Source organism: Anastrepha obliqua, chromosome 4, assembly GCF_027943255.1.
Source record: "Anastrepha obliqua isolate idAnaObli1 chromosome 4, idAnaObli1_1.0, whole genome shotgun sequence".
Taxonomy (NCBI): domain Eukaryota; kingdom Metazoa; phylum Arthropoda; class Insecta; order Diptera; family Tephritidae; genus Anastrepha; species Anastrepha obliqua.
Window position 1 is genome coordinate 33,709,541 of NC_072895.1, and position 12,146 is coordinate 33,721,686.

Sequence of the window (12,146 nt, forward strand, 5' to 3'; positions counted from 1 at the left end):
ACCACAGGATGTGGCGCCACTTGACTTCACGGCTTTAGCCAATTGGCAGTTGGCAGTGGCACGTGCGGCAGTGGATTACATTGGGCTGCAAAGGATTTCGCTACGTTGCAGTTGTGGTCGTTTTTCCACATCTTGGCAGGACAGTTGAGGAAGGTCTCGGCGTTTACACAGCTAAACATCAAACTGGCAAAAGGTGAGCAGCCCATCGGTAATTTGGCGTGCGTTTTGATACCCACAGCTTCCAAGTGACCCTTGACTGTTGGCAATTATGAAAGAGAGAGAACAAAAAGGCACGTAATAGTGAAGGATCAATGAATCGACAGTATTGTGCATAAGCAAAGACACTTGTTTTTTATAAGTTAAATATTACTGTACATTTTTGTCTTCTAGAAAAATCTTTGCTAATTGCGATATATTCGGTTCAGTTTTGCATTTCACGTCAGCTACAATTTTTTGCTTTCAAATGTTTTACCTCTGAGTTGTCGGAAGGAAAATTTACGCGATTTTACTAAGAATTCAAAGAGAGGTCCAACTAAAAAGGCGAGGGAGCTGTATTATTTAACTTTTCAGTTGTAATTGGAATGCAGAACAGGCGCGAATAATCGCTAATTTAGTTTGTAAACCTTGCATAATTTGTCTTAAGACCCTATGATCAGAAAGTACCGGGAATGTTTAATTTAAACGAACCGCACATGTGCGAACCGGTCCATATTTTTTTCTTATGTTGGTAAGACTGTGAGACACATCTGTCGTTTTTAAGCGCCCAATTTTTGGGTTTTGCATGATGAAATGCGACATCGCACCGAGCCCAAATTGTGCTGGATTATTTGACCAAACACCAAGTAAATACCATCGCGCAAGCACCTCATTCACCTGATATGGCTCCGTGCGACTTCTTTTTGTTTCCCAAGTTGAGGTTACCACTTCGTGGAAGGAGATTTCAGTCGATAGAGAAGATCAAAGAGAATGTGATGAAGGAGCTGAAGGCCATCCCTTCGTAGGCCTACCAGGGGTGCTTGGAGGACTGGGTTAAACATTGGCAAACGTGTGTTGCTTCAGACGGGGCATATTTTGAAGGAGATAAAATAAATTTACCTGACATTTAACTCTGTTTTGTTTTACTTAAACTTTTCCGATGCCTTCAGTTAAATAAGTTTTGTGATATTGTTTTCCGCAAGATAAAGTAAACAAGTTTGGTTCAGAATAGTTTTTCTTGTCTCTATCCTCGAATAATTTAAAAGGACTTATATTGGATTTCAAATAATTTAATATTGTTATATGTGCCTAGGTAGCCGCAATTGAGGAAGCAGCGCTTTGATTGCTCACTTCGGTAATTACTGTAGATGATGTGAATGTCTACTCCGACAGCCAAGCGGCAATTAGGACTTTGGGCTCGTTGTTTGCGCGTTCGAAATTAGTCGGGGAGTTCCAGGCTTCTCTCCCGATTGCATCCGAATACTTCCATATCCGGCTCATTTGGATTCCTGGCCCCAGTTGCATAGAGGGAAACTGCTGGGCTAATGAGCTAGACAGGTGACCCTAGCGACGGTTTCATCGTAAAATGAGAGGATTGGGATTCCCTGGACAACCTGTAGTCTGCTCCTGGAAAGATGGGCTTCGCGTCAACTCAGCGAGCCCTGGACCAGCGTACAAACATGCGAAGTCGCGAGATCCTTCCAGCCATGGATAGATCGGGGGTGCTCGAGGGACCATCTAAGGCTAACAAAGCCGCAGCTCTCGAATTTGGTGGGTATCGTTACCGAACATTGTCCGTTAGGTGTCCATGCGGTGAGATTAGGATCTCATCTAATCATCTCAGCACCTTCTCCTCAGCTGCCCATTTCCCCTGTTTTCCGCTACACCTGCGGATATCGAGGGTTTAAATATGACACACCTGGTGAAGTTCATCAGTAGCTTGAATCGGCTAACTACGAATGTAAATTAGCTACTATTGGTCGTCGTCGTAAGTGCTTGGTCGTCAACCTCTAATTCCAAGGCACATGCCGAATAACACCTTTTACGAATTTTGGTATAGGTTAGGTTAAGTAAAGTTATTGCTTTACGACGCACCTAATGAAAGTTTCTTGTAATACCACCGGAGTTATACCATCCTTACTCTACTTAATCCTCTTTAAACCATCATGTGGACATTATAAGTCTAGTTAGTCTAGCTAATCTTACATATGCAACATTCCCGATGCTGTCCAGAAAAGTGATTTCAGAGCTGCCTGACTATCGGAATATATTTCTGACTGTAATTGCGTCTTTATTTAGCGCTAAAAGGCTTTTTTTAATCGCCAAAATTTCAGCCTTGAATACGCTGCAATGATCAAGTAAGCGAAAAGGTATACTGATGCCTATAGCATTCGAATAGACACCGCCTCCCACTTCATCGCTGAGTTTAGAATCGTCGCCATATACACTGACCCCCTGTTTTCTCATGTTTATTATGCCATATTTCCAGTCCTCCTCCCTGGACGCAAATTTGATCGTAAAAGGCCTGTCAAGGTGTAAATCCACCGAGACATAAAAGTTAGTGGTAACCGGAATGCAAGGAAACATCCTGAGAATGCGCGAATGCCTCTTGCCATTCATTTTAAGTTTTGATGATTCTCTCAATCTTAGGGCCACTTGAACGGCTGATTGTTTACAAAACAAGTCAATCGGTAATAAAATCAACATGACATTTAACACTGATGCTGGTGTTGTTGTCATAGCACCGCTAATACAAAGGCTAACTGCTCTTTGAATGCTGCTTAGCTGCTTGATCGAATATTTCCTCTCAAGAGTTCACTACCAGACCAATACTCCGTAGGTCAATAGCAATGAACTGTCTTAGGGGATATACCCCATTTTAAGCCAACTGCTCTTGTGCAGGGGTAGAGCGCTGTAGTAGCGTTCAGCTTCCAAGAAAGTTTCTTATCTAGGATTAAGCCAAGGTATCCTAGCACTATCACCAACTGACAGAACCGCACCGTTCAAAGGCTGGAGTCGGAAGGTAGGAATTTTATAGTTTCCATTTAGTTAGGAATAGTTTCTTGCGAATTGTAGCATAAAAAATTCTGATCTATCAGTAATAAAAATTTGTTTAAGCAAATTAAATTTTCTAATATATATTGAGCCATTTCATTTTAAACTTTACCTATGCCTATGCAATTATTTTAACTTCCTAAAATTGTAGAAAAAATTATTCTAAATATCATATGTTGTGCTACAAATAAATAAATATGAAATGCAAATTCCCGTAAATAGATACAAAGGCTTGACTGTTGGACTGCTTGACTTTTGTTATTACATTTGCTTATATATACCAAAACCTTGATCAAAAAGTCTCCAAAACAACCGTCAGTTGACGTTGTAAGTTAACTAGTTTGAGTTTTGTTTTTGTTTTTGTTAGGTTGCCACATCTGTGATTAACATTCCCACCAAACATTTTATCGACATTGCTTGACATTTGTAAAAGTAAATCTATCTCTCCATGTGTTTTCGATTTTTTTATAGTTTTAAAAATGGACTACAATTTTGAATTTGAATTTGCAACAACGAGTTTGTATTAAATTTTCTCCTAAAAATATATTTAATGGTGTGAGAACTTTAGAAATGTTGCGAAACTGTTTCGGTAATGATACTCTAAAGAAAACAACCGACAGCCGATAGCCGAGTGGCATGAACGCTTCAGCAGAGATCGGGAGTCCACCGAGTATAATGAACCTAGTGGCAGACCGTCGACATTGAAAACTGATTAAAAAATAATAAATAAAATGAAAGAAAAGTTAATCAATTACGCAAATTAACTAACAGAGAGATAGAGAGCTGGCAGAGGACTTGAACATTGCTTATGAATCTGTTCAGGCTATTCTAGTTAATGATTTGGGTTTGCGTCGTGTTGCTGCAAAGTTGGTCCCAAAGTGCCTGAATTTCATACAAAAAAGGTACCGCATTGATATCGCCAAATGATTTTGAAGGCTGAATTCGACCCAACATTCATCAAACGCATCATTACTGGAGGCGAGACATGAGCTTATGAGTACGACACGCAAACCAGACTCCAGGCGATTGAGTGGGGAGCTCTAAATGAACCAAGACCAAAAAACAAACAAGTCATTTCCTGTTAAAAAAGAAAGACGGTGCTCACTGTTTTATGGATTACATGGTATTTTACCCCACGAACTTTCAGCCAGTTAATAAAGGATTATTATTTGTGCGTTATGAGGCGTTTACGTGAAGTGCAATTCGCCGAAAAAGGAAGGATCTGTAAAAAATAAACTCGTTGATTTTGAACTATGACAACACATCGTCGTACCGTGCTTAGAATTTTCCATGAATTTTCGACCAAGAATGAAACGAATACCATGCAACAGCCATTAGTGGGGTTCCCTTAAGAACCTGTGGCCTGCTCCAGGAAGCATGGGCCTCGAGACAACGCAGCGAGCTACTGGGTTAGTGCGCAAACGTGCAAGGTCGGTAAATTCTTCTGGCTACGGGTAGCTCGGGAACGATCGAAGGAACTCCCAAGGCTAACAAAGCTGCAGCTCTGGAATTTGGTGGGTATCTTTACCGTTAGGTGACTATGCGATGAGACTTGGGATTGCCTCAAGTCCGTTCTACAGAAGATGTCTTGAGGACGAGGTGGAACCATCTCAACACCTTGTCCTCAGCCACCTTGCTCTCGTCTGACAAGGATTTAGACATCTGGAGTCTTACTTTTTCGCTACATCTGCGGATATAGCGGGTTTAAATATCATACATCTGGTGAAGTTCATCAGTAGCTTGAAGCGGCTAATTAAGAACGTAAATCAGCCATAGTCGGCGTCGCCGTAGGGGCATGGTCATCATCCCTAATGCCAAGGCTCCTTCTTCCCTCCCTTCTCATTTCTCCTTTCCCCTCTATGGCCTCACAACGGACGAGTTTTGAATTTCTATCCAAGTGGGTGCCAAGCAAGGGCAGCCATTTAAACTAACCTAATCTTACCTAACAGCCATCGAATTCACCTTACGATTTTTTTCGTTTTAACACCCGAAAGAAAGTAGTGGGCAAATCGAAGACGGCTCTGACGGCTATATCGAAGAAAGAGTTCCAGTAATGTTTCCTGAGCTGGATCAAACACGGGCATAAGTGCGTTACAGTTCATGTGGAGTACTTTCAAGCGGATAATACCACTTTTGAGGCATAAACTTATATTTTTAATTTTCTGCATATATTATCCGGGAACTTTTTGATCAAAGTGGTATGTCTGTAAGTGTTTGTGTGTGCAATACGTACTATTGTTCAGGCAAGCCTCAAAAGAGCGCACAATCTGCGGCACAATATCCTTGTCTCCTTTGCTGACGCTTTTGTTTAGAAATTTTTCGACATTGTCCATATTAAATTCATTCTCGACCATAGAGCCTGTCTCACGGTAAATACACTCCGCATAGCACTGCAACGACGAAGAAATAGAAATTCAAAGTCACTTTCAATGAGTTGTTAACTTTTGACTCTGTTTGGTTAAGCGTTATGATGTACGTGAGTGGCAAGAAGGAGCGCACAAAAATACCTACAACGTGGGCATAAGCGGGATATTCAACTGCTGCTGCATCCGGATTGTTTTGATTGTTCATGGTTTTGTTATTCTCAGTTTGCTTGCTCCCACCGACCCCATTCATGTTTGCCATTTGCGTTGTGAGCTCCTTTATATAAGCACTGCATTTTGCAGGTGCGTCACCCAAGTTTATTTCTGGCATGCGGCAGCAACTGTGAATGTCCTAAAAAGCAAAATGGCAAAGAATGTCCGTTATTAAATTGAATTGAAGAGATTTTGTGCTTAAGTTGTTTGTAGTCAAGCACATCGTTGTGGTCGAACTACTTACAAAAGCTCCCAAATTCGGTGGTTCCGAGCAATTGAAAGCCGCAGAGTGAGCGTAAGACTGAAAAAGGAAGAGGAACATGGAATTTAGTTGTCTATTTCGGGAAATTCTTGTAATTCGAGATAAAGGCAATTCCTTTACACTGAAATTCAAATTAAATAAAACCGCCAAATAAGTGCAACGGAGCGACGGAAAGGTAAATTCTTTACTGATATACAGGGTCTGGTACTCAGACCGCTCGCGCAGCTGATGAACGGGCATCAATCGTTTCTGGACCGTCTTAATTTTGTATTATTTTCACACATTTTTGACTTTGAATTGAATAAAAGTAAACTAAATTTATGGTCATTTTAATTGGTGCCGGACCCTGTATGCACCCGTACAGTTATAAGTAGGCATTTGGCCTATCAAAATGAGCTTCGTAAAATGAATCATCCAATTTTGTTTCTAAATAATTTGTTCAGCAAATAGAAAAACAATAATTTTGATTCGTTATTAAATAGCTCCAGGTAGTACAAGGTGGCGCAAAATTAATCACCCTAAAGTCATCAGTATGACTATAGCTTTCCGGGGAAAAAAATACCAATACGAATGCGTTTTTCAAAACAAAAAAGTACAAGTAAAATATTTATTATGCGCAATACATTCAATAAAACGTATAGCCACCACTATTAGCTATAATGGCTTCACATCTTTGAGCCATATTTCGAGTTAATTTCTGCGCAGGTTGTGGACGTAATTGGCTCCAAATCAGTCGAATTTGCCTTAATAACTCTTCAACTGTCCATATTTGTTTCTTTAGAGCTTTTGCTTTGCTATGACACACACTGTGAAGCTCAATCCAACATTTCAATCCCATTTTGCTGTTTCCACTCTGCACATCTGCAACTTCGATACTCGGGATCGTTGTTCTCTTGTAAAACCCATGGTTGGCTAATTCTTCGAAATATCTTCGCAGCTGATGGCAATGATGCTTTTTGGTAAATCCAAATAAACGGCCAAAATCCTTCTTCGGAGAAGCATCCCCAAATATGAGCTTTAACTGGATGCTTAACAGTTCGTTGAAGTTGTCGATTATCAATAGTTAACCAGGATCGACATACGAGTATGCAACTATTCGCCCAAAAGGAAGATTCATCCGGGAATATTGCCTTTACCAAATTCCGTTCTGAATTTGCCTTAGCCCATGCAAGTCTACTTTGAATGTATGATAATGAGAGCAGCGTAAACGTCCTCGATTCGTGTCTTTGGATAGATTAACACGACTTTTTTTTAGAACTACCACAGCTTCACGCAACGATAAGTTCGAATTTGACACAAACAAATCAATGATTTTCTGATCTTGCTTGGAGAGCTATTTTTTGTTTTTTTTTGGCCTCGTCTGGGGCAGTCGTCAACGTTCATAACTTCGGCATACAGTTTACCCGCTACTTCTCGTTAAACCATTTTGTTTTAAGCCCATTGATCAGGCTGACGCTTATATCCCTAAAGTCATCAGGGAGTCTCGTCACTCGAGTTTAACTTGTTTACAGTAGCACAGAAAACAAACTATGTGGCATATCACGCTGAAATTTGCCATGTAAGCTTATAACAGTCCTACCAAAAAACAACAAATTTATTTTTGCCATATGTCATCCGCGGACCGTTTTATTGATCGTTAGAGGCACTTAATCGTACATTGAAAGACTTGCGTGAAAATCAACGTTTATTTGAAAATGCATTGATTTTATTAACTGGTGATTTCAGACAAACGTTACCCGTTATTCCGCGATCAACAGCAGCTGATGAATTGAATGCGTGCTTGAAAGCATCTAATTTGTGGCGATATGTGACGAAATTAACACTAAACACAAATGTTCGCGTTCAACTCCAAAATGATTCAAGTGCTGAAGTTTTCTCAAAGCAATTGTTACAAATCGGCAATGGACGAATTCCTATTGATAATAATGGCTTATTTAAATTTCCAGATCATTCTTGTCAAATAGCAGAATCAAAGGCCGATTTGGTGCAAAAGGTTTTTCCCGACATAACACAAAATTACAAGAATCACAATTGGCTAAGTGAACGAGCTATATTAACTAGTACGAATAAAGATGTTAACGAGATAAATGCAGATATCTTGGATAAAATACCTGGTGATACTGTTGTATACCGGTCTGTTGACGCAATTATCGACCAAGATCAAGTAGTTAACTATCCAACCGAATTTTTGAATTCATTGGATATATGTGGATTTCCGCCACATTATTTACAATTAAAAGTTGGTGCAACCATTATTATGCTTCGGAATATTAATCATCCAAAATTATGTAAAGGAACTAGAATTTTCAATAGGAAACTACTACTGACTTATTCCAACGCTCACATTGACCACAATAAAAACAAAGTATCTTAGTACACATGGCTTCTACAGTAGCAAAAAAATAACGGAATTTTAGTCGCCTACTTCGACAAACTGAGACGAGTCTAATATGTTTTGTCGCACTGGATATTGTATATGCTTGCCTTTTTTCGGATATAATGTAATACAGTCTTATCTTAGAAAATATTTTTTATGTTTTCATATAACAACTGGTTGCATTTCATTTCTGTGATATTTCTTATTTTTCAAAAAAAAAAGAAAAAAGAAAAAATAAATTTTTGTTTGGTTATTTTTTCAATTGACAATCGCCCACGTGCTTTTTGGTTATGTTCAATATGTTCAAGTGTTATCAATATATTTTCTTATACATTAAGGTTTCTTATACACGTGGTAAACTGGAATTAATTAATGTAAGTTTTCATCAAATTTAGTGGATTTATTTTTTCGGTTCATATGCGATAAGCTACGATACACCATGAGTGAAAAAAATGGTAAAAAAAATGAAAAAACAAAAGAAATTGTTAAAGGATGCAAAAGAAGAGTACGAAAAATGCGTAACTTTGATGAAAAAATTAATAGTCCTATCATGCAAATTGTCAACAATTTTCAGAAGAAAAGAGATGATTTAAGAAAATCACAACAAAATAAAATAATCCTGACCATGTGGACTTGGGCTTTTAAGCACATATGCATCGAAAATATAATCCACAAAATTGAAAAAAAAACATGTTTTAAAATCTCAGAATACCATAATTACAATCATGTTTATTACAGCACAAATGCCAAGACAATCACGTAATCATATTAGTCGTTCGACAAATAATAATAGGCGCATGAGAAATGCTCGGAATAACGCGACATCAGAAGAACGTCAAGAACAAAATGAAGCAAATCGGCAACGAATAGCACGGTCCAGATCAAATCGACCAAGAGACATCAATTTGAACAGAGCTGCTTTTGCATACGATCACACAGTTAACTACAGTGACCATAACTTTGTTCAAATTGGCCCAATGAATCAAATGTGTCCACATTGCCATACTAAGAAATTTAAAAACGAAACTGTTGTAATGTGTTGTTTGAGCGGCAAAGTAAAATTGCGAGCGTTAAATGTACCACCTGAGCCATTGTTTACATTATTATCCGGAAAAACAGCACAATCTCAACATTTCCCGAAAAAAATTAGGAACTATAATACATGTTTCCGTATGACTTTATTTGGAGCAACGAAGATTATTAGAGATAATTTTATACCAACTTTTAAGGTAAATTCATCATTTGATATCAATGACTTTTTGATCAATGACAATCATTTTGATGACTTTTTACCAAACAGATACAAGGCTAGTTTACCATAAAATTGGCTCTCTAATACCATTCAATGATGATAAATGTCAATTTTTGCAAATATATTTTATGGGTGGTGATACTGTTGAGCACCGAATATCTGTAGCTGGCGAAAGAATAAATAATATGAAAACCATATCTTTTCTGTTCTAAACCATATCTATTTTATTTTAGTGTGCTCAGTGAAGCCGGCCGGGTTTGCTAGTTTATTATATGAATTTTTAAGTTCGGATCTTTTGCAACCGCCGACCCTTAAATATCAGGGGAAATTCTTCATCCCCACATCACCGCCGTTGGAACAATGAAAAGTTGCCTCCGTCCTGGACAAAAGGCACCATAGTGAAGCAGCCCAAAAAAGGCGACCTGCGTGACTGCGGCAACTGGCGAGGAATAACCCTACTTAACACCATCTACAAAATTGTAACCGTAATCATACAAAGCAGGCTCAAAGATATCGAACGCTCCTTAAGAGATGAGGCAGCTGGTTTTCGCCCTCAGCGAAGCTGTGTTGACCAAGCCAACACACTTCGGATTATAGTAGAACAATCAGTTGAGTGGCGCTCTTCGCTCTACATGATGGTCGTAGACTTTAAGAAGGCGTTCGACACTATCAAACGAGACGCAATATGGCTGGCACTGAGTAGAAAGGGAGTTCCCGCCAAGATGATCCGCCTGATTAAAGAGAGTACTCCGAACTGACAGTGCTTCACAAAGGCGATATCAACGATCCATTCACTACCAACGCATGCGTAAGGCAATGTTGTCCCCTGCCACCCCTTCTCTTCGCCATAGTCCTTGATGACGTCATGAGCCAACTGATACCAGGCATCTTGAGGGCCTGGACTTCGCCGATGACTTCAACCTCCCTCTAACACCATCACACAGAGGCTACAATGCTTCATCAACAAATGCCTCCGCATTATCTGCAGAGTATTCTGGCCAAACACCATCACTAACGACGCACTGTGGAGATTAACGAATGAGGAACCCATCCTTAGGCAAATCAAACGCAGAAAGTGGCAATGGATAGGTCATACATTGAGAAAACAACCCGATACGAGAATGGCATTGGTCTGGTACCCGCAACGGAGCAGAGTTCACGGTCGACGAAAAAACACTGCGCGATGCTGCGCGAACTAGCAGATGCACTTTTCATAAAAAACCAAAAATTTCTGTCTTATAGAGCATTCCATTCTGGTATAAAAAAGTGTAAGTTGCAAGTACTTGATTTTTGACAATTTTTGCTGCTGATGGTGTTGGGATTTTTCTTCCATATAAAAAAATTTGGAGCAGATGTTAAATGGAGAAAATGCACAAGACCGCGCGCGAAAACAATTCTGAAAAATCAATGTGATTTTTGCTTTACTGGAAACTTGCACTTTATTGCATCGAATTTTAATGATCTATAAAACTGCATACCCAAATTTTATCTAAAAATTCTATTTATATAATACATTTTTTCTAAAAGTTCTGAGTAATAAAATTTGAAGTTTTGGTGAAAATTTGCCGAATTTTTATAAATTATATACAAAGTGCGAAACTTTGCTTCATTTGGTAGTTATTGTAGAATGAACTTTTTTTATGAAAAAATTATTGAAATTATAAAGAAATATATAGTCAAAATTTATTAATTTTACACTTTATTCTGACGCAGATGGTTTTTTATGAGGAACTTTTTCATGGCAGAAATACACTCGGAGGTTTGTCACTGCCTACCGAAGAGCGACCGTCTTTAGGAAAAACTTTTTCTATCAATTGGGCGCCAAGATGTCGGCCTAGCGCACTTCGGAATGGCAGTCATCTACCAAATCATTGGGCTACGGCGCTCGCTTAAGGCATCCTTAAATTAGTAGCCTCTTACTTCATAAACTTACCTTTTTGTATGGACTTATACAGCAGGCGTGATAAGTAATTTTATATAAATATTGCTTGTATATTTTTATTAAAATAATAAATGCACTTACAAGTAAGCACGCGGAGAGCACAACTAAAGCGTAAGTAAATTCCATTTTCCCGAGATATCCACTTTCTATTAAATTCGTTAGTAAAAATATTATTTGCAGTATAAAATTCTGTAAAACTTATGAATGAATACTAAAAAACTATTTTTTCTACAGCTTTATATAACCAAAATTCGCGCTCGACTCAAGGCAATAATTGAAAATGGAAATACCCGCAAGTTATAAGTATTTTTGTTCTTATTTATGTACCTGCATTAGGGTGTGTTTTATACTGATTTTTTTCGTCAAAATATAAGCACATAGTACGTAAAGGCGAGATATTTTTTTATTAGAACTTTTCGATATGGTCGCGCCCAGCCTCTGAAAGTCAAAAAGTGGAAAATGAAATATGTATGGGCATCAATGGAATGAGCGTGACACAACCTACTGATTGAAATGCAAAAAAACATCCAATTTTGAAACGGTTCGTCTAAATAGAAATATTTGCGTACGTTTTTAATTTTACTTTTTGTTGCGAAATTGAATTTTTTGACTGAAGCTTTTTTTATTTATTTAAATTTTTTGTCAATTTTATCTTTAAAAGGGCTTTTCATTTGCTATTGTATAATTCGTGCACCCTAATGTCTTCC

At 38.4% G+C, this 12,146-nt stretch overlaps 1 protein-coding gene across 1 annotated transcript; it reads right to left on the minus strand.

Moving 5' to 3' along the window:
• Positions 1 to 5,745, minus strand: LOC129245840 (uncharacterized). Its single transcript, XM_054884260.1, has 3 exons — positions 5,542 to 5,745; positions 5,264 to 5,420; positions 1 to 256 (listed from the first exon to the last, which is right to left on the minus strand). Exons 1-3 carry the CDS (start codon positions 5,722 to 5,724, stop codon positions 27 to 29), a joined length of 570 nt encoding a protein of 189 aa, XP_054740235.1. The 5' UTR covers positions 5,725 to 5,745; the 3' UTR covers positions 1 to 26.
• Positions 5,746 to 12,146: the final 6,401 nt, after the last annotated feature.